The sequence below is a fragment of the Sus scrofa genome, chromosome 10 (assembly GCF_000003025.6).
Source record: "Sus scrofa isolate TJ Tabasco breed Duroc chromosome 10, Sscrofa11.1, whole genome shotgun sequence".
Classification (NCBI taxonomy): domain Eukaryota; kingdom Metazoa; phylum Chordata; class Mammalia; order Artiodactyla; family Suidae; genus Sus; species Sus scrofa.
In genome coordinates this window covers 48,587,578-48,615,209 of record NC_010452.4, presented here as the reverse complement: position 1 = coordinate 48,615,209, position 27,632 = coordinate 48,587,578, and the positions used below count along the sequence as shown (strand labels likewise).

The window sequence follows — 27,632 nt, the reverse complement described above, 5'->3', positions numbered from 1 at the left end:
CAGATCTGAGCCATGTCTGTGACCTACCACAGCTCATGGCAATGCCAGATCCTTAACTCACTGGGAGAGGCCAGGATCGAACCTGCAACCTCATGGTTCCTAGTCGGATCTGTTTCCGCTGCACCACGACAGGAACTCCTAAAATCAATAGTCTTCAAATTTCTATCTTTTCTATTTTTAAAAATCTTTTTATTATAGTTGATTCACAGTGTTATGTCAATTTCTGCTATACAGCATTGTGACCCATACATTTATATATACATATTCTTTTTCTCATACCATCTTCTGTCATGTTTTACCCCCAAGAGACTGGACATAGTTCCCTGTGCTGTACAGTAGGACCCCATTGATAAGCCACTGATTTTTTTTTTTTTTTTTTTTTTTTTTTTTTTTGCCTTTTCTAAGGCCTGCTCCCACGGCATATGGAGGTTCCCAGGCTAGGGGTCTAATCGGAGCTACAGCTGCCGGCCTAGGCCACAGCCACTAGGGATCCAAGCTGCGTCTGCAAACTACACCACAGCTCATGGCATCGCCCAATCCTTAACCCACTGGGCAAGGCCAGGGATGGAACTCGCAACCTCATGGTTCCTAGTCGGATTCGTTAACCACTGCGCCACGATGGGAACTCCCAAGCCATTGATTTCTTAACAGAAACTATGTCGGAGTTCCCGTCGTGGCGCAGTGGTTAACGAATCCGACTAGGAACCATGAGGTTGCGGGTTCGGTCCCTGTCCTTGCTCAGTGGGTTAACGATCTGGCATTGCCGTGAGCTGTGGTGTAGGTTGCAGACGCGGCTCTGATCCCGTGTTGCTGTGGCTCTGGCGTAGGCCGGTGGCTACAGCTCCGATTCAACCCCTAGCCTGGGAACCTCCATATGCCGCGGGAGCGGCCCAAGAAATAACAACAACAACAACAAAAAAAGACAAAAGACAAAAAAAAAAGAAAAAAAAAAGAAACTATGTCATTTATGCAAATGAATGACAAAAAGAGCTCTTTTTTAATGTTAAACAAAGGTCTCTTTTAAAGATGATTACCAACACATAAATAAATACCAATAATATAGAAGTTTAAGAGTGCATTCTCTAATGTACACTCTTTTTCCAAAACACTCAAAAGACATTGCTTCTCATTGCCAAAGGAATTCGCTTAATCTGTTATAAGCCAATCTGACCCCCAGAAGAAGCTCACTGACTCTATTAGAATCATAAGGAGCACAGAGGTTTCAATTTCAAGTGAAATTCAACCTGCACTTCAGAAACATTAACTAGACCTATAGGTTCTATCTATCTCAAACTACATGCTCTAAAAGGTAACCAAAATGGCAGTTCCTGTCGTGGTGCAGCAGAAATGAATCTGCTTAGGAACCATGAGGTTGTGGGTTCAATCCCTGGCCTTGCTCAGTGGGTTAAGGATCTGGCGTTGCTGTGAGCTGAAGTGTAGGTAGGTCACAGATATGGCTCGGATCTGGCTTGGCTGTGGCTGTGGTGTAGGCCAGCGGCCATAGCTCTGATTAGACCCCTAGCCTGGGAACCTCCATATGCCGTGGGTGTGGGGCTAAAAGGACAAAAGACAAAAAAAAAAAAAAAAAAAAAAAAAAGTAACTAAAATGGAGGAAAACTTCACAGGGCCCCTTGGGCTTAGGAGATGAATGCTGACAAGTCATAAGTAACTAATTCTTTTCTCACTTCAAGTTGCCCCAAAATGTGGTACATGTCACAGATGCGGCTTGGATCCAGTGTTGCCATGGCTGTGGTATAGGTCTCAGCTGCAGCTCTGATTCAATCCCTAGCCTGGGAACGGCTGTATGCCGAAGGTGCCACTATAAAAAGAAACGAAAGTGAAGGGACAGACAGGTCTGTATCACAGGGCAGTTGGTAAAGGAGCCTCTGTGACACATGCCCCAAAGGAAGCAAGACCAGCTTTGTAGGCACCTGGTTGACCTCAACTGCAGGAGCGTGTGATGTTCATTTTATATATATATATATATTTATATTTATATATATATTTGTCTTTTTTTGTTGTTGTTGTTGTTGTTGTTGTTGCTATTTCTTGGGCCGCTCCCGCGGCATATGGAGGTTCCCAGGCTAGGGGTTGAATCGGAGCTGTAGCCACCGGCCTACGCCAGAGCCACAGCAACGCGGGATCCGAGCCGCGTCTGCAACCTACACCACAGCTCACGGCAACGCCGGATCCTTAACCCACTGAGCAAGGGCAGGGATTGAACCCGCAACCTCATGGTTCCTAGTCGGATTCGTTAACCACTGCACCACGACGGGAACTCCCTATATTTATATTTTTTATTTTTTCTCGTGTTTTTGTCTTTTTGCCTTTTCTAGGGCCGCACCCTTGGCATATGGAGCTAGGGGTCTAATCAGAGCTGTAGCCACTGGCCTACGCCAGAGGCACAGCAACTGGGATCCGAGCCGCGTCTGCGACCTACACCACAGCTCATGGCAACGCAGGATCCTTAACCCACTGAGCAAGGCCAGGGATTGAACCCGCAACCTCATGGTTCCTAGTCGGATTCGTTAACCACTGAGCCACAACGGAAACTCCATATATATATATATATTTTTTTGTCTTTTTGTCATTTCTTGGGCCGCTCCTGTGGCATATGGAGGTTCCCAGGCTAGGGGTCGAATCGGAGCTGTAGCCACCAGCTATAGCCACAGGCCTACGCCAGAGCCACAGAAACGTGGGATTCAAGCCTCGTCTGCAACCTACACCACAGCTCACGGCAACGCCAGATCCTTAACCCACTGAGTGAGGCCAGGGATCGAACCTGCAACCTCATGGTTCTTAGTTGGATTCATTAACCACTGCACCACAACGGGAACTCCTCATTTTATAGTTTAACTTGACCAGACAGGCTGAGGGATGCCCAGAGAGCATTTCCAGGTATGACTTTGAGGGTGTTTCTGGACAAGATCAGCACTGGTAGAAGATCACCCTCCCCAGTGGGGGAGGGCATCAGCCAATCCCTTGAGGGCCTGAGGAGAACAACGAGGTGGGGGAAGGGCAAATTCTCGCTGCCTGAGCAGGACAGCATCTTCTCCTGCCCCCAGACAGCGACTTTGTGGTTCTTGGGCCTTTGGACTCAGACAGGGACTTGCACCACGGGGCCCCTAGTTCTAGGCCTTTGGCCTTGGACCGGAACTACCCCACTCTCTTTCCTGGACCACCAGCTTACAGGCTGTGTGAGCCAATCCCTCATGAGAAGTTTTTCTGTTTTTCTAGATTTATCCTCTTAGTTCTGTTTCTCCAACCAATACAGTGAGGATCCAGGCTACCTGGGCCCATCAGACTCCTGCTCAGAAGCGCAACAGGAGAATGTTGCCTAAACAGAAGCCCTGCCCAGCTCTGGGTTTTACCTCTGCGCCCCTGTCATGTTAGAAAAAATACTCAACTAGGAGTTTACCTCATAGCTCAGCAGAAACAAATCCAACTAGGATGTATGAGGATGTGGGTTGGAGCCCTGGCTTCGCTCATCGGGTTGGGGAGCTGGTGTTGCTATGAGCTATGGTGTAGGTCACAGATGCAGTTTGGATCTGGCGTTGCTGAGGCTGTGGTGTAGGCCAGCAGCAGCTACAGCTGAGATTTGACCCCTAGCCTGGGAACCTCCATATGCCACGTACGCCACCCTAAAAAGCAAAAAAAAAAAGAAAAAGAAAAAATACTCATCCTGCCTTGGCCTCTTCATAAGGTCACTAAAATTGCGGTGCACAAGCTGCAAGGGACTCTGACGAAGGACTAACACACACACAGAGCTGTGAGCACAAGGTGAGATGAAGGCCCTCTTCGATGGCTCTGTTGTTTTCCGTGGGAAGCCCAGTCCTGGCACTGATAGAGGATACCCACATACTAGTTAGACCAATGGGGCATGCAGCCCACTCTGCCCCTCTCTGCCATGGACCCTCTCCATCACCGTCCATCAAATGCCACTGATCACACAGTGACACCCTCACCCCTCACCCCCTCTCCACTGGTCCAAAGACCATGTCTCAAGACTGATCCCATCAAGGCAATCGAGCACCACTTTATCCTAAGCTGGTGGCCATTACCTCTTGTGGCTGTTTCATTATATATAAAAGGAAAATACTGATGCCAGTCTGACAGAATTGGGGATCACATCATGCATGAATATGTATATGGAAGATCTTTGTCAAATAAAAAATGCTATACAAAAGCAAACTAAGAAATCAAAGTGGCAGGGGTAAGGCTGTCTGCAGGGTGCAGTAAGGGAAAAGCCAGAATGAGAAAGAAGTTTCTGTGTTTGGTCTGGCCACTGAAATTTTTTGTAATGAGTAGACGAGAAGTGAAGTGAAAGAGAAAGCACCCTGCAAACATAAGCAAAACAGTCTCTGACATAAATTGTACCAGTGTTTTCTTAGGTCAGTCTCCAAAGGTAATAGAAATAAAAGCAAAAATTAAAATGTGGGACCTAATTAAATTAATAAGTTTTTGCACAGTAAAGGGAACCCTAAAGCAAATGAAAAGACAACCTCTGGACTGGGAGAAAATATTTGCAAATGATGGAACCGACAAGGGATTAATTTCCAAGATATAAAAACAGATCATACAATCCAATACCAAAAAAACCAAATAACCCAATTGAAAAGTGGGCAGAAGACCTAAATAGACATTTCTCCAAAGAAGAAATACAGATCAACAGTCATAGGAACAGTGCTGAAGTATTAGAGAAATGCAAATCAAAATGAAAATCAGGTATCACCTCACTCCAGTCAGAATGACCATCATCAAAAAGTCTATCAGTAGGAGTTCCCTGGTAGCCTAGTGGTTAAGGACTCAGAATTTTCACTGCTGTGGCTCAGGTTACTGCTGTGACCCAGTTTGATTCCTGGCCTGGAAACTTTCCCATGCCACGGACACAGCCAAATAGAAAATAAAAGAAATTTCTGCAAATAAATGTTGGAGAGGGTGTGGAGAAAAGAGAATGTAATTGGAGGAGAAACTACGGAAAGCAGTATGGAGGTTCCTTAAAAGACTAAAAATACAGTTGCCATGTGATCCAGAAATCCCACTCCTGGGCACACTGAGACAAACACATAACTTCTTATATACCTCTATGTTCACAGCAGCACTATTCACAATAGCCAAGACATGGAAAAACCTCAATGTCCATCCACAGATGAATACATAAAGAATACGTGGGATATACATAATGGAATACTACGCAGCCATAAGAATGAAATGATGCCATGTCCAACAACATGGATGGACCTGAAGATTATTATACTAAATGAAGTTAAGTCAAAGACAAATACCATGTGATATCACTTACATGTGGAATCTAGCACACAAATGAACTTACCTATGAAACAGACTCACAAATATAGAGAACAGATTTGTGACGGCCAGGGGAAGGGAGTTGGGAGAGGGATGGAATGGGACTCTGTGATTAGCAGATGCAACTAGTATATATAAGGTGGATAAACAACAAGGTCCTGCTGTCTAGCACAGGGAACTATATTCAATATCCTGGGATAAACCATAGTGGAAAAGAAGATGAAAAATAAATATACAACTGAATCGCTTTGCTGTAAAGGGGAAATTAACACAACATTGTAAATCAACAACACTCGAATAAAATAAAATTAAAAAAAAATGTTGACCTGTAACAGTTCCTCTGATCTCTCCTAAGACTGAGCACCCACCACCATAGGGAAAACAGGCTGCTTTTGATGTAACCTGATGCATTTATCCCTGGTAGGAGAGAAAATAGGATGCTCACCTTTAGACAGAAAAGGCAGAGAATTTTAAGCCTTCTTTTAAAAAAAAAAAGTAATTGTCAGTAACTGTTTCCCCCACTCTGATATCTTCAATTCACAATTACTTTGATCACTGCAGAGGAAGTAAAAATTTCTCAAGAAGCATCAAAAATAGAACTCTAAAATTTACCAAAAAGCCAATTTAGTTTTCTGTTTAAACTTAAATCCTCTAACTAGCAAATTTAACTTATCTCTGATATGCTACCTTTTTAAAAAAAAAAATTATAGGAGTTCCCGTCGTGGCGCAGTGGTTAACGAATCCGACTAGGAACCATGAGGTTCCGGGTTCGGTCCCTGCCCTTGCTCAGTGGGTTAACGATCCGGCGTTGCTGTGAGCTGTGGTGTAGGTTGCAGACGCGGCTCGGATCCCGCGTTGCTGTGGCTCTGGCTTAGGCCGGTGGCTACAGCTCCGATTCAACCCCTAGCCTGGGAACCTCCATATGCTGCGGGAGCGGCCCAAGAAATAGCAACAACAACAACAACAACAAAAAAAGACAAAAGACAAAAAAAAAAAAATTATAGTTGATTTACAATATTCTGTCAATTTCTCCTATATAGCAAAGTGACCCAGCTATATATATATATATATATATATGTATATACACACACATACACACATTCTTTTTCTCATATTATCCTGATATGCTACCTTTCAAAGTGGTCAGGGATTAAAAATGGAAGGAGCCAAGGTGTTGACAAGTGCAAAGTCCATCAGCACCAACACCTAGATGCAGCTATGCAGCAGCTCAGCAATCTGCAAGAATGAATTTTCCTCCCTAAAGCTTTTGACTCTTGGAGAAACACCTATTGTTATCTAAGTCTTGACCAGGGTGATGAAAGGGAAAAAGAATTCTCCTCCAGATCAACATCTGACCACCAGAAACAGAACTGCTGCCTTCATGTTGAAACAATTCTCGGGAGTTCCTGTCATGGCTCAGTGGTTAACGAATCCAACTAGGAACCATGAGGTTGCGGGTTCGATCCCTGGCCTCACTCAGTGGGTTAACGATCTGGGATTGCCGTGACCTGTGGTGTAGGTTGCAGCCGCAGCTCGGATCCATCGTTGCTGTGGCTCTGGTATAGGCTGGTAGCTACAGCTCCTATTAGACCTCTGGCCTGGGAACCTCCATATGCCTTGGGAGTGTCCCTAGAGATGGCAAAAAGACAAAAAAAAAAAAAAAAAAAAAAGAGGAGTTCCCGTCGTGGCGCAGTGGTTAACGAATCCGACTAGGAACCATGAGGTTGCGGGTTTGGTCCCTGCCCTTGCTCAGTGGGTTAACGATCCGGCGTTGCTGTGAGCTGTGGTGTAGGTTGCAGACGCGGCTCGGATACTGCGTTGCTGTGGCTCTGGCGTAGGCCAGTGGCTACAGCTCCGATTAGACCCCTAGCCTGGGAACCTCCATATGCCGCGGGAGCGGCCCAAAGAAATAGCAAAAAGACAAAAAAAAAAAAGGAAACAACTCTCCATGGTCCTATTTTTCCATTTTTTCTAACAATGGAAAACCTAATTGCAGGGAAATGTTAATAGCTTCATTATGTGACCAGAGGGCTAAGCAGTTATATTGCTCAAGGGTTTGGGGGCTAAGCCAAAGTTATTTTTGAAATCACATCTGATCTCTTGATACAAGTCTGTTGCTACCAAGGATTTAGTAATACACACAAACCCCTACAAAATGGAGACCCAAAGGACCAATGCTAAACAGATTTTATTTGGAACATGCTAAGGTCTGACCTAGGCCAGGGATACTCAGGCTTACACTTCGTAGGTCCAGTTCAATACGGAATGGGTGCCAGTACAGATTAAGAGTGGAAAACAAGAAAAACCAAACAGGTGCTTAGGACCATGTTGGGAGCAGGACTTCCCATTGTGGCTCAGCCGTTAACGAACCCAACTAATATCCATGAGGGTGAAGGTTTGATCCCTAGCTTTGCTCAGTGGGTTAAGGATCCGGTATTGCTATGAGCTGTGGTGTAGGTCACAGACGCAGCTCAGATCCCGTGTTGCTGTGGCTGTGGTGTAGGCCAGCAACTACAGCCCTAAATTGACCCTTGGCCTGGGAACCTCACAAAGGACAAGCACTCAGATTGTTCTGGCAAACAATGGAGAAGGAGTTAGACGCATCCATATCTGTTGGTAGGGTGGGCCTAAAGAAGGAACTCTTGGTAATGTCTGGGAAGTCAGCATCAATGATTTTCCTGCACATCCTGCAACAGTTTCTCTGCAAAGAACATGATAATGGCCTCCTGGTGTCAAGGAGCCCCGGGTAGATGAGGAGGTTTGCAAGAACAAGGCTGCTACCCTAGGCCAACCTACCAGACCAAAGAAAGACACCTCCCTCAAAGCCATCATATATGAATGGAAAGAAGGAAGCTCCTAATATGGTTCATTAATCCCTAAAAAAGTCCTTGTCCCTGGAGACACCCACATCCCCACACCAGAACTCTCTCCAGCAGTCTGGCACAAGGCCCTGAAAACATCTCAGATGAGGGACAGGATGCAGTGGGCCACTGCTTCGCCTGAACTGGTCCCACAGTCATCCTAGCTCAGTTGTGGCAATGCATCTGCCTTGGTAAAATTGACAGTCTTTAAAATGTCCCTGCAACTGTGACATCTGCCCCAGATTAAAAGATCTCTCTTATACATTCATGGTCCAAATTATCTTGATGCCTATGTTCTACAACTAGCTTGGTTTCCAGTACCTACATATTAATAACTGTAGATAAGAATCATGGAAGTGTTAGCAATGACCACTTTTTCCATTTTATTTCCTTGAGGACTTTTTCTTTCCTCTTAGAAAATTCCTTAGAGCCCTATGCTATCAGTAACAGTAGTAGCAGTCCTAGTAATGACAGCAGTCAAGATAACTCACACCTATTGACTCTTGCTCTGTCAAGCGCTATGCTGAGGGCTTTACACATTTACACTTCCGACACAGTTAAATCCTATTGCATCAGTTCTATGGTGTAGATGCTACTATTGTTTCCACTTTAGAGAAGAGGAAACTGAGGCACAGCATGCCAACCTTCATTGCATCTTGTTTCCCCACTTTGTGAGGAACCCTAAAGCCTCAGGAATCCAAAGTTTATGAGCAGTGTTTGTTAACTGCTGGAAGGCAGGCAGGGAATACTCTTAGGTCTGGGCTTCCAGCAGAGTGCACTTGATGTTCTTGGTCACAAAATTCATACAAGATGTACCTATTCTATTATTTTGCTATGGCTCTGGGTATAGCCAAGTCTTACCTATTTTCTTCTTGGATCTCCCAGTCATTGGAAAAAGTCACCAGTTGCTGCCCTTGGGAACGATTTGAAAACTGGAACGAGCTAGAAAACCTTCTGTTCTCTTGAGTGTCTCAGAAGATGGCACCTTGGAAATTAACTCCATGAGGTAAGAGGTTATAATTTTCATCCATCCTAATGAGAAAGAGGATAAAAGCAGAGCTGTTGACTGGACACCCATGGGGGTACCATCTTGAAACAAGAGTCAGTAAAAGACTGTGCCAGTGTTGCCAATTATACTACACTGTCTCCCTTGGCTCTCATTATCTCTAATTGTTTCTCTGCCTCATACTGCTTGAGTCTATCCTTAAGGTTCTCCAAAAGATGAATTGGGTAACAGGTGAGTATGTGCATCTGTCCATGTTTGTCTATTTGTGCATCTTCCAAGCGGCCTACCTTCTTACAGAGTATTCCTTGTTTCTTGGTGAAAGGATGGCCACTTGTACTCACCCAGGTTCAAGTCCTACCATTACTACTTATTGTCTGTTGGACAGAAAACAATTTTGTTTGTTTTGCTTTTGAGGGAGACACTGAAAGTCCAATTTGTCCACAAATACATGCCCTTAGGACTTCCTGCCATGGTGCAGCAGAAATGAATGCGACTAGGAACCATGAGGTTGTGGGTTCAATCCCTGGCCTTGCTCAGTGGGTTAAGGATCTGGCATTGCCATGAGCTGTGGTGTAGGTTGCACATGTGGCTCAGATCCTGCGTTGCTGTGGCTCTGGCACAGGCCAGCATCTATAGCTCCAATTCAACCCCTAGCCTGGGAACCTCCATATGCTGCAAATATGGCCCTAAAAAGCAAAAAAATAAGATAAAAACACACGCCCTTAAACTGTTACTACATCCTACCTTCAGAGATTTTTTTTTTTTTGCTTTTTAGGGCTGCACTTGCGGCATATCAAAGTTCCCAGGTTAGGGGTCTAATCAGAACAGTAGCCACTGGCCTATGCCACAGCCACAGCAACACCATATCGAGCCACATCTGCGACCTATACCACAGCTCATGGCAACACTGGATCCCCAACCCACAGAGCGAGGCCAGGGATTGAACCAACATCCTCAAGAATACTAGTTGGATTCATTTCCGCTGCACTACAACAGCAATTCCAGGAAACGCATTTCTTAAATTCCCTAAGCTTTTGTATTATAATCAATAAAAAGAGGATGACAATAGCACTTCACTTTTTAATTAAAAAGATGTTATTGTCATTCATTTACAATGCTGTGTCAGTTTCAGGCATACAGCAAAGAAAGATTCAGGTATATAGCCAAGTGTGTATGTATATATACATATATATTCTTTTTCATCTTCTTTTCCATTTTAGGTTATAAGATACTGGATATAGTCCCCTGTGCTATATAGTAGGCCCTTGTTGTTTATTTTATATATAGTAGTGTGTATGTGTTAACCCAAACCCCTAATTTATCCCTCCCATTTCCCTTTTGGTAACCATAAGTTTGTTTCCTGTGTCTGTGAGTCTTATTTCTATTCATAAATAATTCATTTATATCCCTTTTTAAAATTTTTTTTTTTTTTTTTTTTTTTGCTTTTTAGGGCTGTGTTTGCGGCATATGAAAATTCCCAGGCTAGGGGTTGAATAGGAGCTACAGCTGCCAGCCTACACCACAGCCACAGCAACACAAGATCCAAGCCTACATCTGGGACCTACACCATAGCTCACGACAACGCCAGATCCTTAACCCTCTGAGCAAGGCCAGGGATTGAACCTGCACTCTCACAGATACTAGTAAGGTTTGTTACCGCTGAGCCATGATGGGAACTGAGAAGACCATTTCTAAACAGACACATTGAGAAGTGCCCTTTGCTTATTCCTGGCATTTTCTCTTACATATTTTTAAATTACATACAACAAAATTCTGTTTCAGTCATCTGGCTCTTTTTTCTTTGGAAAATAAAGTTTTATTATTGAGTAGTTTTATATCTGGGTTCCCAGTATTTTCTCTAAATAGAAGCATGAAAAATCCGAGTTAAGTTTTTCTTCATCAAGAGGGTACTGCCTCACTCCTTAATGACTTTATTTAGAAACTGTACTTCTCAGCAATTTTTTTAAAATTCAGCTTAATCTGGAGTTCCCTTCATGGCGCAGTGGTTAACGAATCCGACTAGGAACAATGAGGTTGCGGGTTCAGTCCCTGCCCTTGCTCAGTGGGTTAACGATCCGGCATTGCCGTGAGTGTGGTGTAGGTTGCAGACGCGGCTGGGATCCCGAGCTGCTGTGGCTCTGGCGTAGGCCGGGGGCTACAGCTCCGATTAGATCCCTAGCCTGGGAATCTCCATATGCCACGGGAGCGGCCCAAGAAATAGCAAAAAGACCAAAAAAAAAAAAAAAAAATTCAGCTTAATCTAAACTACCCAAGCCAACATGCAGCACGCCACGTATTCAAAACTTAGGTATTCTGGGTTCAGTAAGGAAAACATGTTGCCATGAGCTTACGACAGCCCACTGTGGAAATTACTACTTTCTTTCTCAGTGACATAATATCTCAAGAACTAAAAGCAGGTCTGCAGACCAAGGTCATGGTCATTCCAAATATCCTCAATGCTACCTTATGGACTAGGGCAACTGGACCTATCACTCATCACAACTGTGGATTCATTCACTATCTTGACAGGTAAGATTCCATTCTGAGGTTCCTCTATCTGTATCAATCTCCCCCTTCGACTGGAGACAACCATTGCGTTTAGGGTTCCACCTGCTGCTTTTTATTTCAAACTTCAGTTGAATCCTTTCCCAGGATTCTTATCCCCTGGCATTTCATCATGGCCACAGGCCAACTTTCATGGATCTGCACGAAATGCCAGGAGTCTCCAATCAAAGAGAGCCTCTGACCTAAATCACCTCCATAGTCTTCAAAGCCCGTGTCCCAGGGTCTTACCAGCCCAGACCCTACGACCCCCAAAGGCCCTTTCTCCATATATCTTTGCTATTGGAAAAGCCTGGCCCTGAAGTCTGCACGCAGGTGATATGAGCTGAAAAGAGTTAAACAAGAGGGCAGCTGAGCTGCATTTCACGTGGTCCATCCTGACATTGAAACAGGTGAAAAGAGTGACAGTTCCTTCAGCAGCTAACCTGCACCAGGTGTTCTGCATGAATTACTCTCAACCAACCTTGTTTTTTTTCACATTACAAAGGTGAGGCTATTTAGATTCTTAACAAGGTAACTTGCTCAAACTCACCGGAAGAACAAGAGCCAGAATTCCAACAACAATCTGATTTCAAAATGTTTTCGTTTTGTTTTGACCACCATCCATCCCAAACTTCCCACTGAATCCAGTTGAAAATATACAATTCCACCTATATTAGGGTTGCACCTCCTGTTCTTTATTTTAAACTTCAATCTAACCTATTGCCTGAATTCGCATCCACAAGCATTTCATCTGGGGCACAGACCAACTTTCATGGAACTCAGGGCCTCCTGCCTGATTTATCTTTATTCTCCTCAAAGCACTGTGACCAGGTGACCAGAGTCTTGACCCCAGCAGCCAGCCCCTCCCCCCCAATAAACCTTCGCTATTTGGAATAGCTCCGCTATTTGTTGTTGGAAACAACCTTGAGCTTTTGCCTGAAATACTCTTCTGTCCATCCCTGTTTGACCAACACTCTCAGCCAGAGATAGCCAGAACTTTGTAGAGACTTCAGGAGATGCAGCAAAGAATACTAAGTAAAGGAAGGAGCCCAAGGCATATTCTAACAGCTCACGGCCGGGTATCCGCGGGAGCTCCTGATCCTGTTCCGGATAAAGGTGACCAGCCTGGTCACGCCAATAGGGGGGTGGTGTGGGCATGAAGTAGCGGACTCACCTGAGGAAGAAGAGATAGGAGTAATCCTGGACCACGGTGGCAGTGGCAAGAGAAATAACCCAGGCCGCTGAGGTTGAGCCTGAAACCCGGGGCACCTGGAGCATGACGCCCAAGCCTGGTCGCTGGGCATCTGGATCTCGGCGGCGCAGGAGAGGCCCGCGTCGCTGGCCCCCTTCCGCCCGAGCAGGTAGCTGTGAAGGCCGTGCCCCTACTGGTGCAGCGCCAGTACCTCGTCAGGATGACCTGGGCCAGCTCCGTGCGGCGGCCATCGCTCAGCAGTCTCCACTCAGGGCAGCTGGAAGCCGCGGCGGGCGCGGGCCGGGAGGGCCAAGGCAGAGCAGCAGCAGGCTCAGCAAGCGAACGGCGAGGGTGGCGCTGGGCGGCGGGACGCGGTGCAGCCGGGGCGCACAAAGTCTGTGCCCACCCGGGGAGGCCCGGGGCTCGCCGGCAGAGTGCGGGCCTCGGGGAGCCCCGAGCGCCTGGCCCAAGGTGCCTCCGGGAAAGCGCAACTGCCGGCGCTGGGCTTGCGTGTTTCTCTCCCGACAGCCAGGCTCACCCAGCCGGCCTCCTCTTGCTGTGCTTCAAAAGGGGCGCAGGAACCGCTGTCCGCAGCCGGACCGCGGCCGAAGGGGCGGGGCGGTGGGAGGGGCGTAGGCGGGCGGCCAAGATGCCTCTAGAGACGCATGGTGCTTGATTCTTAGCCAGACTTGGTGGGGTGTTTAGGGATCTTGGCCCCCCCTCTAGAAAGTCAGCGCTGGTCGCAGCGGCCCATCCCTCTTCCTGGACCAGGCTGATCCACCATGCCTGCTCACTCCGCTTTCCAGGTTAAATCCTGTTCCCACAGTGGCATCCTTAGAACCATCGCTATCAATTGCCTTGATTACTCTCTATATAAGTTTTAGAGGCGCAGCTGTAACAATTCGAGAGCCTGCACCACAGCGGGAACTCCTACATTTTCTATGTAGTTCATTTAGAGTCATTCATAGAAATGATTTTTATCTTTGCAGAGGTTAACTAGGAAATTTAGCGTACTCTAATAAGCTTTTCTTGGTCGTCTCTCTCTGCTTATTTTTTAATGGTGGTCCTAGGAAAGACAATAAAAGATTTGAAAAGCCAAAACCAGGTTGCTCTGATTTTCCTACTGCCACATGATTTCATGATTTACATAATTACTACTTCCAGATTCTGAACACACTACACCTGAGAAATAAATTCCGATGTAAATTTTAGACAGCTTTTCACAAGTCAATGAGTGAATCTGAGGAGACCCAAACTCCACAGTTTTTTTTTTCTTCTTAGGGCCATGGGCCGCGGCATATGGAAGTTCCCAGGCTTGGTGTCCAATCAGAGCTGCAGCTGCCAGCCTACACCACAGCAACATGGGATCCGAGCCACATATACAGATCTATGCCAGGGCTCATGGCAAAGCTAGATCCTTAACCCACTGAGCAAGGCCAGGGATGGAACCTGAAACCTCATGGTTCCTAGTTGGATTCATTTCTGCTGCGCCACAATGGGAACTCCCCACAGTTCTATCTTTATTTCTAAACTCAGCAGTTGCCCTTATCTCCAAACTGCTTTAATTGTTTCTAAAGATGCAGCTCTGATTCAGTCTCTGGCCCGGGAACTTCCACATGCTGTAGATGCAGCCATAAATTAAAAAAAAAAAGGAGAAGGAAGAGGCGGGAATGAGGGCGAGGAGTGGGAGAAAGGGGGGAGGAGGGAGGAGGAGAAGAAAGAAAGGAAGGAAGGAAGAAAGGGAGGAAGGAAGAGAGAAAGAAACATAAAAATTGTTTTCCATTCTCCGCAAGCCCTCTGGAGCAAGCACTGCCAAATTACATTTGTTGCTTACTGTGGACCAAACACTGTAGCCGTATGTGTCTGTATCTTAAACTACTCTAGGAGTTCCCGTCGTGGCTCAGTGATTAGCGAATCTGTCTAGGAACCATGAGGTTGTGGGTTCAATCCCTGGCCTTGCTAAGTGGGTTAAGGATCCGGTGTTGCCATGAGCTGTGGTGTAGTTTGTAGACATGGCTCAGATCCTGCGTTGCTGTGGTTCTGGTGTAGGCCAGCGGCTACAGCTCCGATTAGACCCCTAGCCTGGGAACCTCCATATGCTGTGGGAAGCAGCCCGAGAAAAGGCAAAAAGACAAAAATAAATAAATAAATAAATAAAATAAACTACTCTAAAGCATTTCTTCTGCTCCTTGAGCTAATCAAAATTTGGTCTCTCAGGGAAACTGCTGTCTCTGAGCCCTCAAGTTGCACTTAGTTGCTCTGTTGACCAAAAAAAAAAAAAAAGAAAAAGAAAAAAAGCGCAACCTAAAAGTTGAGAGTTGGGTTTAGGACTTAGGTTTGGAAGACAGCATCTCAAGTAGACTACAGCCTAGGCTGTAGTTGAGTTGACAAAACAAAGGATGTCACAGTCATATGCGAATGCTGCCACCTCCAAGAGTGAGCAGGTGAGCCCTGAGGGAACTCAGGAAGGAAACAAAGAATACCTGCCATCTAGCAGCCATCAGACTGCAGCCACTTCTAACAGCAAGCCCCAGGAAACTCAGGCTGTGAAAACACAGGATACTGGCCCTGATAGCTGAGATGCATGTCAACAGAATGATTTCAGGCTTGAGCCGAGGCTTCTTTTTTTCCTATGTAGGGGTGTGGAAAAGGGAATAGGGAGCTTGACAAGAGCGAAGCCATTTTGCTGCCACCGTCCATCTTGGTGAACTTAAGGTGACTCATACGAGGGCTTTGAGAAAAACAGTCTTTAGGACTTGAGAAACTCCAGGTCCCCGATTGTTCTAAAGAAATTCAAAAATAGCTAGAATGTGCTTGAGGTTAATCATTAAAGTAACAATATAAGGCATTCTGTACAGCTATACATCTTTCTGTATCCTGCATGTAACTAAAGATTAATGCAGCATGTATAAAGGTATCTCCCCCTTTTTGTTCAGGATCCATGATTGGGAAGCGATTCCCTGTGGACCTGCCAGTGTCATGAAGCTGTTCTCCATCTTCCTCGAGTGTCCTCTGTGGTGATTTCTGGAAATTCTACAACACCTCCTACCTAAACTTCGTTGTAAAAAACTCCTATACAGGAGTTCCCGTCGTGGCGCAGTGGTTAACCAATCCGATTAGGAACCATGAGGTTGCGGGTTCAGTCCCTGCCCTTGCTCAGTGGGTTAACGATCCGTCGTTGCCATGAGCTGTGGTGTTGGTTGCAGACGCAACTCGGATCCTGAGTTGCTGTGGCTCTGGCGTAGGCCGGTGGCTGCAGCTCCGATGAGACCCCTAGCCTGGGAACCTCCATATGCCGCGGGAGCGGCCCAAGAAATAGCAAAAAGACAAAACAAAACAAAACAAAACAAAACAAAACCCCAAACCTCCTATACATATAGGCTCCCCCACCCCTATCCCGGTTCCTCCGAGCAGTTTCTCAGGATGCTAGTCAGATTCGTTAACCGCTGAGCCATGATGGGAACTCCTTTAACGGCTGCTTTTATTCCTCAAGCGGGGCCTGATATTTCCATGTGTTTTTATAATTTGCTTTCCCTCTTTTGGCCTCAAAGCGATTACATCATCAGGTACTGTGCTCACAATACACAGGTGTTTTTTGTATTCTTTTATATTTTATATTCATCTGAAGAAATATTTATACATAGATTCATCAAGTATTATCTATCTCAACACCAAAAGAAAACGTTCTTTCAAGTCAAGCCTCAAAATGAGAGAATCTCTGGATACACACTAATTAAGGAATGGACTTTAAAGACAAATGGAGAGAAAAAAAGACATTTAAAGGAATCTATCTTTTAAGATATCTTGAGTAAGGACCACAAACAGAATGGATGTATTACCACTTTATGGAGATAATCTCTGTAGCATAGAATGAGACTTACACTGATCCAACTTTATTTTCTTTAAATACCATTTCAAGATTTCTGTTTAACCTTTTACATCTGGCCTTAGAACTGTAACCTGCATGTCAAAATGACCAGGTGCTGGGAAACCTGGACAGCTGCATGCAAAGCAATGAAATTAGAACACAACCTCACACCATGCACAAAAATAAACTCAAAATGGCTGAAAGACTTAAATATAAGACAGGACACCATCAAACTTCTAGAAGAGAACATAGGCAAAACACTCTCTGACATCAACATCATGAATATTTTCTCAGGTCAGTCTCCCAAAGCAATAGAAATAAGAGCAAAAATAAACCCATGGATCAAAAAAATTATACACCATGACCAGGTTGGGTTCATTCCAGGTTCACAAGGATGGTTCAACATACACAAATCAATCAACATCATACACCACATTAACAAAAAAAAAGTCAAAAATCATATATGATCATCTCAATAGATGCAGAAAAAGCATCTGACAAAGTCCAACATCCATTCATGATCAAGACCCTCGCCAAAGTGGGTATAGAGAGAACATTCCTGAATATAATCAAAGCCATTGATGACAAACCCACAGCAAATATAATACTCAATGGGGAAAAACTGAAAGCCTTCTCACTCAAATCTGGAACAAGACAGGGATGCCCACTCTCACCACTGCTCTTCAACATAGTTTTGGAAGTCCTAGCCACAGCAATTAGACAAACCAAAGAAATAAAAGGCATCCATATAGGAAGACAAGAGATCAAACTGTCACTGTATGCAGACGACATGATACTATACCTAGAAAACCCTAAGGACTCAACCCCAAAACTACTTGAACTGATTCATAAATTCAGCAAAGTAGCAGGATATAAGATTAACATTCAGAAGTCAGTGGCATTTCTGTATACCAGCAATGAAACATTAGAAAAGGAATACAAAAATACGATACCTTTTAAAATTGCACCTCACAAAATCAAATGCCTCGGAATACACCTGACCAAGGAAATAAAGGACCCATATGCCAAGAACTATAAAACTTTAATCAAAGAAATCAAAGAAGATGTAAAGGAATGGAACGATATTCCATGTTCCTGGATTGGGAGAATCATTATTGTAAAAATGGCCATACGACCCAAAGCAATCTACAGATTCAATGCAATCCCTATCAAATTACCCATGACAGTTTTCACAGAACTAGAACAAACAATCCAAACATTTATATGGAACCACAAAAGACCCAGAATCACCAAAGCAATCCTGAGAAACAAAAACCAAGCAGGAGGCATAACTCTCCCAGACTTCAAGAAATACTACAAAGCCACAGTCATCAAAACAGTGTGGTACTGGTATCAAAACAGGCAGACCGACCAATGGAACAGAATAGAGAACCCGGAAATAAACCCTGACACCTATGGTCAATTAATCTTTGACAAGGGAGGCAAGAACATCAAATGGGAAAAAGAAAGTCTATTCAGCAAGCATTGCTGGGAAACCTGGACAGCTGCATGCAAAGCAATGAAACTAGAACACACCCTCACACCATGCACAAAAATAAACTCCAAATGGCTGAAAGACTTAAATATACGACAGGACACCATCAAACTCCTAGAAGAGAACATAGGCAAAACACTCTCTGACATCAACATCATGAATATTTTCTCAGGTCAGTCTCCCAAAGCAATAGAAATTAGAGCAAAAATAAACCCATAGGACCTCATCAAACTGAAAAGCTTTTGCACAGCAAAGGAAACCCAAAAGAAAACAAAAAGACAACTTACAGAATGGGAGAAAATAGTGTCAAATGATGCAACTGACAAGGGCTTCATCTCTAGAATATATAAGCAACTTATACAACCCAATAGCAAAAAAGCCAATCAACCAATGGAAAAATGGGCAAAAGACCTGAATAGACTATTCTCCAAGGAAGACATACAGATGGCCAGCAAACACATGAAAAAATGCTCAACATTGCTGATTATAAGAGAAATGCAAATCAAAACTACCATGAGATATCACCTCACACCAGTCAGAATGGCCATCATTAATAAATCCACAAATAACAAGTGCTGGAGGGGCTGTGGAGAAAAGGGAACCCTCCTGCACTGTTGGTGGGAATGTAAACTTGTATAGCCACTATGGAGAACAGTTTGGAGATACCTTAGAAATCTATACATAGAACTTCCATATGACTCCATGATCCCAATCTTGGACATATATCTGGACAAAACTCTACTTAAAAGAGACACGTGCACCTGCATGTTCATTGCAGCACTATTCACAATAGCCAGGACATGGAAACAACCCAAATGTCCATCGACAGAGGAGTGGATTCGGAAGATGTGGTCTATATACACAATGGAATACTACTCAGCCATAAAAAAGGATGACATAATGCCATTTGCAGCAACATGGATGGAACTAGAGAATCTCATCCTGAGTGAAATGAGCCAGAAAGACAAAGACCAATACCATATGATATCATTTATAACTGGAATCTAATATCCAGCACAATTGAACATCTCCTCAGAAAAGAAAATCATGGACTTGGAGAAGAGACTTGTGGCTGCCTGATAGGAGAGGGAGGGAGTGGGAAGGATCGGGAGCTTGGGCTTATCAGACACAACTTGGAATAGATTTACAAGGAGATCCTGCTGAGTATCATTGAGAACTTTGTCTAGATACTCATGTTGCATTAGAACAAAGGGTAGGGGAAAAAAAAGATGTATACATGTAAGAGTAACTTGATCCCCTTGCTGTATAGTGGGAAAAAAATAAATTATAAAAAATAAATAAATAAAAATAAAACACTAAAAAAAAAAATGACCAGATGCTAAAAGGAAAACACAAAAAGAAAATGTAAGTCGATAAGCTGACTGTGCTGAAAGCCAAGTTAGAAGGGACTGACATTCTAAAGAGAAGGTGGAAATTACCAATGGCAACCAATATTTATTTTGAACATAAGCATTCAGATTTGTTCCTTGTAAAACATGGTTCAAATAAGAGTTTCAGCAGCCAGAAAGCAGGACAAAAGGGTCATATAGATAAATGTGTGCATCTAGAGAGCCCACGACCCTTCAGAGACAAAAACGTGCAAGTCAGCCAGTCAAGAAACAAATAATGCTATAGCAGTCTATTTTGAGAACTAAACACCCATCTCACTGCCATAAATATAAAATATTTAACTAGAGTCTTATGCGAAAAACAACTATTAGAGCAAATGAAAATAAGAGTATCTTCTATATGGAGTTCCCGTCGTGGTGCAGTGGTTAACGAATCCGACTGGGAACCATGAGGTTGTGGGTTCGGTCCCTGCCCTTGCTCAGTGGGTTAACGATCCGGCGTTGCCGTGAGCTGTGGTGTAGGTTGCAGACCCGGCTCGGATCCCGCGTTGCTGTGGCTCTGGTGTAGGCCGGTGGCTACAGCTCCGATTCAACCCCTAGCCTGGGAACCTCCATATGCCGCGGGAGTTGCCCAAGAAATAGCAAAAAGACAAAAAAAAAAAAGTCATGGAGCGTTAAGATGAGGGGAAGTATTAAAAGACTTTCTACTAAGAGATGCTGTATAGTCATTTTACAGAGGAAATATATGAAATAATTATTGGCACACATGGACACACACAGACACATACAGACATGCACACACAAACATACAGAAAGACAGACACACATATACACGCACAGACACACAGGCCATTCCCTCAAGGATCCCATGGTGCTGAGTTGCCTGGGACAGGAGCAGACAGGGTATAGTTAGTTACCTGCTGTGCCTGGCAAGCTCTCCCCACCCAGGGATCCCCAGAATCCCTTCCCAGCCACTGACCTTGGTCTAGTCATGCTAATACTTTTCAGGGGGAATGTCTCCCCTCTTCATGGTGTTTCCTTGGGAAGAGGGTCCTGGGACCACCCTCCTACATCTCTGCCCATTCATTTACCACATCCTGGGGTGGTGGGGTGACTTGTGTGACTGGTACATTTGGGAGGGATCAACTTGGCACGGGCATTCCCCCCCCACGTTCCTCTTGGGCATGAGCTGTCCCTGAGAGCAGGACTTCCACTTGGCGTGTCCAAGGGTTCAGGGCTCCAGGGAGGCCGGGGCCCTGCCTGGATGGATAGTTTGTAAAATCCTAGCGCTCCATGTTAGTTTCCCCGGGGATAAGCCACACCCTCCAGCCCAGCCTTCATCAGCCTTAAAGGCAAATGTTCATCTTCCATCTGCCTTTCTCTTTTGTCTTGTTTCTCAATTTGTTCACAAGCCAGGCTGAAAGGAAGAGGGCTATGTTCTCAGCCCCCTCAAAGACCCTGGCTGAACAACAAAGAGAAAGATTTCTGTGCCAATATCCTCCCTCCCCGCAGCCCTCCCCACCCCACCCTGAGCCCTTGGACTTCTAGGCAAAGTGCCCTGATCACTCGACAACTAGTAGATCCCAATCAAAGTAGGGCTCTGCCTTAAGCCAGCAACACAACTTTTCCCATAGCTCAGTGGTTAACAAACCTGACTAGTATCCATGAGGACTCAGGTTTGGTCCCTGGCCTAGGTCAGTGGGTTAAGAATCCGGCATTGTCATGAGCTGTGGTCATAGGTCCAGCTTGGATTCCACATTGCTGTGGTATAGGTCAGCAGCTACAACTCTGATTTGACCCCTAGCCTGGGATCCTCCATATATGCCGCAGGTGTGGCCCTAAAAAGACCAAAAAAAAATTTTTTTAATTAGCTTTTTAAAATGGGTTCTTAATTATCATAAAAATATTAAATAATTGAGAAATCACGCTGAGGAGTTCCCTTGTGGTGAGGTATTGACATTGCAGTGGCTCAGGTTGCTGATGTGGCATGGGTTTGATCCCTGGCCCTGGAACTTCCACATGCTGTGGGCATGCCCCCCCACCTCCCAAAAAAAAAGGAAAAAAAAAAAAAAAGAAAGCAATAGTGTTGAGGAGTATACAAAGGATGTACATGTGCTCCAAAGATAGATTCCAGTTCCTTAGGAGAGATATAAATCTTCAAATAAATGAAACTGAGCAAACCAGTGTTTATAAATACAAAGAAAGGGACATAATAAGATGACATTCCCTAGAAGCCAGCAAAGTCAGCATCAATTGTAATTAGCACAAACCTCCAGGTAGGAGGAATCGCACTGAGAAATAGATCTTTGATATTGAAAGATCTCAAAAAGGAATCAGGAATGAAAACTATGCCACAGAGCTCCCAGAGATGATAAATTACAAATAACTGAAGCCACCAAGTGAATACAATGATTCAGACAGGTCGCCTCTCACCTGCCGGCCCTCATCTCCAGAAAATTAGGCTAAAGAAGGCAATGAGGCTTTAAACAGCATCAAGGAGACAAAATGGGAAGGAGGAAAGGCATTTTTTAGTAACTGAATATTGAACTGTATGTAGAATTAGATTTAGAAGAAATTTGCTCCTTAGATTCTCCAGGGTCTGCTTCAGGTACAAGAAATACATAACTGATCACATAGAACTGAGTCTTGTAACACATTAGAAAGTCCAACTAATGGCCAACTCATTAGAAAGTCATTTTCACATAATGAGTATATTATTGAATACCTACTTTTGGACTTCTTTTTTTTGCTTTCTAGGACCCACCTGCAGCATAAGAATGTCCCCAGGCTAGGTGTCAAATTGGAGCTGCAGCTGCTGGCCTACACCACAGCCACAGCAACATCAGATCTGAGTTGTGTCTGTGACCTACACCACAGCTCATGGCATTGCCAGATTTTTAACCCGCTGAGCGAGTCCAGGGATTGAATCCGAATCCTCATGGATACTAGTCAGAGTCGTAACCCACTGAGCCCCAATGGAAACTCTTTGGACATATTTAATCACATAAAAATCACAAACATCTTAGTGTTACTGTTTTATTCTTTTGGAGTTGATAGGAATTGATTGACCCAAGTCTCCAAATCTCATATCTACTTTTCTGCTCTTGCCCTTATGACAGTTTCAATGGCTCCTTCTCTTTGTTTTTTCTCCCCTCACTTCTGGGACATAGAGCAGTTCCCCATTTTCCCCTCTGGCTCTTCCCTTTGCTCTCCTCTTCAACTTTCTGTTTCCTTAGAACACCTTTTAAACGGAGGAACTCTCCAGAATTGAGTCTTTGTGGATGAGGTCTCTGAGGCTGACTCCTAAGGCCGTATTTCCAAGCCTAATCTCTCTCCTGAGGTTCAGACCCATTTTTCCAAATGGTTGTGGACATCACACCCCTATCCCACAGGTATTTCACTCATCTGTCCAACAGCTACACCAGTTCCTCAGACAGGATGAATGATCTTCCCACCAAAGCTGCTGCCCATCCTGTGCTTCTCATCTCAGCTTATGGGCCTACCATCTGTCCAGTCACCCAAGCAGAAATTCTTTTTTTTTTTTTTTTTTTTTTTTTTTTTGGCCATGCCCATGGCATGTGGAAGTGCCTGGGTCAGGGATCCAACATGCACCACAGCAGAAACCTGCTCCCCTGCAGTGACAATGCGGGATCCTTAACCCATTGCACCACCAGGGAAGTCCTTTTTTTTCAAGAATTTCTTAATTATATTCAACAACTCTCTTCTCACCTGTCACAGCTAATCATCCTGAAATTCTGTCCACTCCATCTGTATAAAAGCTCCCGAATGCATCTCCTTTTTAGAACAGTCAAATATATGGCTTCTTTTGAAGCTGAATTGGAGGCCCCCTACATGTCTGATTTCAATCTAACATCTAACAGGAAGGGCCAACCTTAAAAAAAAAAAATCCCTCCCTGCTGATGGATCCCTGAAGGACAAGGTTTTTATTTTCATTTATTTTTTATTTTTTTGCCTTTTAGGGTCACATTCGTGGCATATGGAGGTTCCCAGGCCACAGGTCGAATCAGAGTGGGATCCAAGCCACGTCTTCTACATACACTACAGCTCACGGCAATGGCAGATCCTTAACCACTGAGAGAAGCCAGGGATCGAGTCCTCATGGATCCTAGTCGGGTTTGTTTCTGCTGATCCACTTTGGGAACTCCTGACAAGGTTATTACTGCATTCGAAATCATCTTAAACACAAAAGGCTCTGGAAAAGTAACATCTTACATTGCAAACACACCAAAGTGTCACTGCTGCGTCATATAGCCTTCCAGTGGGAGAGGTTAATGGGACAAACAGAGGGTGATGGAGTGAAATTGGAGGGTGAGAGAGAAGAGCAGGGGAGGCAGAGGATAGTCACTGGGGTGATGGTTCATGAATGTACAAAGAAAGTATGCTTGAACCAACCAAGCCAGAAAATTCACCTTTTGCCCTGAAGGTGAATAAAAAAATTCACTAGGCTGGGAGCCGAAATAGACAGAAAATCGTTTTAAAAAAAAAGATACTTGGAGACTTCTGTTTCTACAATAAACAGAATGGAGCAGTTTCCCAGAATTACATTAGACCCAGTGAATGGGAAAGTTATAAATTTATGGGAGAGCTCCGAAATCAGTGCATTGGGGAGATCCTTCCCGAGCACTTCCAAGTTCACAAATAATCTTCCTCTTGGAGCTTCCACAGCCAGTTCTTCAAAACTTGGCCACCGTTACCGTAATATTCTGTGAATATCCAATGGTGCAGAAATGTATTTTGGCTGGGACTTTTTCCAGATCCCTGGGGTTGGATCAAATTAACTTGGTGAGAATTGCTTTATGTGAATTCCACCCTGGAATAACTCCTGGGTATTCCATTCCTAACTCTCTTTCTCCCTTACTTCCCAGTGGAACCAGAAGGAGACATAGACGAGGTCAGGATTAACAAGAGAGTAAAGGGTTGCAAAATTTAAAGCTGTATCAGCTGGAGAATTGAACCATGAACCTTAGAAAAGAAAGAAGTATGTGCCTGGCCTCCAATTGTGAAGATCAGAGGAGACCTTCCCCAGAGAAAGAAAGCTGTATTAGTGCTCTTCAGGGCATTATGTCTGTAAATCTAATAACTGTCTATTGGTGTGTGACAAGGGGAAGGGGAACTCTGTCCACAAAACCAGAAAAGGGTTATTGAGTCTGGTAAGGGAAATACTGAGGTTTTATGGGACAAAAGGTCATGGGTAATCCAGCTAAGGCTTTGTATCCAGGTTTATAATAGTCTATTTGAAGCCCATATATTAATATATTTTCTCATGAAAACAGGGGAACTGTGACCTTTCAAATTGCAAAATCATTTATGATAATTTAACAAGCCAAGCTTTAAGTCAGCCTCTTTAGAAAAGCAATGGCTCGTTTTATGTGTCAACTTGAATGGGCCATGGGGGATCCAGACCTTTGGAAAACTGTTATTCTAGGTATTTCTATAAAGGAGGTTTTGGATCAGTTTAAAATTGAAATTGCTAAGGCTGTAATAATAAAGCAAACTGCCCTCCCTACTGTAGGTGGGCCTCATCCAATCAGTTGAAGGCATGACTAGAACTAGAGGATGACTCTTCCCCCAAATAAGAGAGAATTCTGTTTGTTTGACCGTCTTGAGCTGGGATATCAGGTTTTTGGTTTTTTTCTCTGCCTTCAGGTTTAAACTGAAATATTGACTTCATGAGTCTCAAGTCTGCCAGCTTTTGGACTGGCATCACATCATGAGCTCATCATCACACCCCAGCCTGCATTTCTGGCGGGCCAACTGCAGATCTTGGAACTTTTCAGCCTCTGTAATCATATGAGCCAATTCCTCATGATAAATCAACCTCTCTCTCTCTAGGTATACAGCATGTATTATATACATATATTTCAAACTAAGTCAAAATAAAATTATATATGTAATATATATATAGGCTGGCACCCGGGCCTGTGCATAGGGATATGTACTTCTTCTGAGAAAAAAGATAAGGGAGATGGGAAAAAGATAAATCATGCCTTTCAACACTGACAGATGAATTATTTAATCAAAAGCAAGAAACTATGTAGAAAATGAGACACCAAGGCCATTTCTCACTGCTCAGGCACACAAAGAAGAGAATGGCAGTGCTTTTCAGACCATGACAAAGAATTGTGATGTCTTTTTTTTTTTTTTTTTTTTTTAGGGCCATACCTGTGGCATATGGAGGTTTCTAGGCTAGGGGTTGAATCGGAGCTGTAGCTGCTGGCCTGCACTACTCCATAGCCAACGGCAATGCAGGATCTGAGCTGCGCCTGAGACCTACACTACTGATCTCATCAACGCTAGATCCTTAACCCACTGAGAGAGGCCAGGGATCGAACCCGAATCCTCGTGGATGCTAGTCAGGTTTGTTATCCACTGAGCCACTACAGGAACTCCAGAATTGTGGTGTCTTATACTGATTATTTTCACCAGTCACTGGCTCTGGCTAATTAATATTTTAGCAGAAAATTTTGCTCCAGGAACTCTTAACGGTTTTATAGCAAAACAAAGAAGCAAGAATTTAGTGTACCTCCACGCTCTGCTTTGACTTGATGGAAAAGTGGCAGGGACAATGAAAGCTTCTGGGTTTACACAATGGGAAGAAATAATTAATAAGTATTCTTGGAGTTCCCATCGTGGCTCAGCAGTTAACGAATCTGACTAGCATACATGAGGACACAAGGTTTGATCCCTGACCTTGCTCAGTGGGTTAAGGACCTGGCATTGCTGTGAGCTGTGGTGTAGGTTGTAGACATGGCTCGGATCCTGTGTTGTTGTGGCTGTGGCGTAGGCCAGCAGCTATAGCTCCAACTTGAACCCTAGCCTGAAAACCTCCATATGCTGCAGGTGCGGCCCTTAAAAGCAAAAGCAAACCAAAAACAGTATTCTTATTCTTACAATTTTTGGCATGATCTAGGCATGTGGAAGTTCCCAGGCCAGGGATCAAATATGAGCCACAGCAGCAACCTGAGCCACAGCAGTGATGCCAGTTCCTTGATCCACTGAGCTGCAAGGGAACTCCAATAAGTAGTATTACCTTTTTTAAAAAAAAACTTGGGTTTGTTTGTTTTTTTCCTTTTCTTTTTCTTAATGGCTGCACCAACAGCAAATGGAAATTCCTAGGTCAGGACTTGAATTCAAACTGCAGCAACGTTGGTTCCTTAAACCCACTATGCCAGACGGTTATTGAACCAGCAACATGAACCATGAGCTTAATCCACTGTGCCACCATAGGAACTCCTATTATCATCTTATTTAATATTCACAGAGGACTGAGGATGTCCTAAAAGATAGATAAACATCTAACTTCTTCCCAAGGAGTTTACCCTTTCAACATTTAGAACTGAAGGACAAAGGAGAGGAAAGACGTGCAGAACACACACATGCAGGCATGCACGCATGCATGCACACTGTCCTCTGGCTTTTCACAAAGCAGAGCCATCTTTCCTGAGACTTCAGATACTTGTCTGAGGCTGCTGCTAATTGGTGGCAGATGAGCCCCTGATCCCAGACCCTCTCTGTGATGGAAGCCAGACTCCTCATCTAGGCAGATGCTGCAATGCCAGATCCCAGTAAGGGGGAACTGATCTATTCAAGGCGTTTACATGCACTTGTCTGAGTCCCTATATCCAATTCTTTGGGGCGTATACCCAGGAGTGGAATTGCTAGTTTGTATGGTAATTCTGTTGAACTTTTTGAGGAAAACCCATCCTCAGACTATTTGAAGCCAATGGGGAACTGAATCTCACTAAAGCTCAAATGAAGCACGATCCCAGCTCAGCTACAGAGTATATGATGACTGACACGGCCACTCCACCCTGGCCCAACAGAAAAAGGGGCATACTCTTGTTTTTTTTGTTTGTTTGTTTTGCTTTTGCTTTTGTCTTTTTAGGGCCGCATCACAGCATATGAAGTTTCCCAGGATAAGGGTGAAATCAGAGCTACGTCTGGCAGCTTATGCCACAACAACACTGAATCCTTAATCTACTGAGCGAG

The 27,632-nt window shown here is 44.2% G+C and overlaps 1 protein-coding gene across 1 annotated transcript in view; it reads right to left on the bottom strand.

Annotated features, from left to right (window-relative positions):
• LOC100736825 (protein transport protein SEC31-like) overlaps positions 1 to 27,632 on the bottom strand; it is a 64,504-nt gene that overhangs the window by 33,628 nt on the left and 3,244 nt on the right. The window contains exon 2 of the mRNA XM_021064282.1: positions 12,893 to 13,428. Coding sequence (XP_020919941.1) covers positions 12,893 to 13,428 — 536 coding nt within the window. The remainder of the gene's footprint in view (positions 1 to 12,892; positions 13,429 to 27,632) is intronic.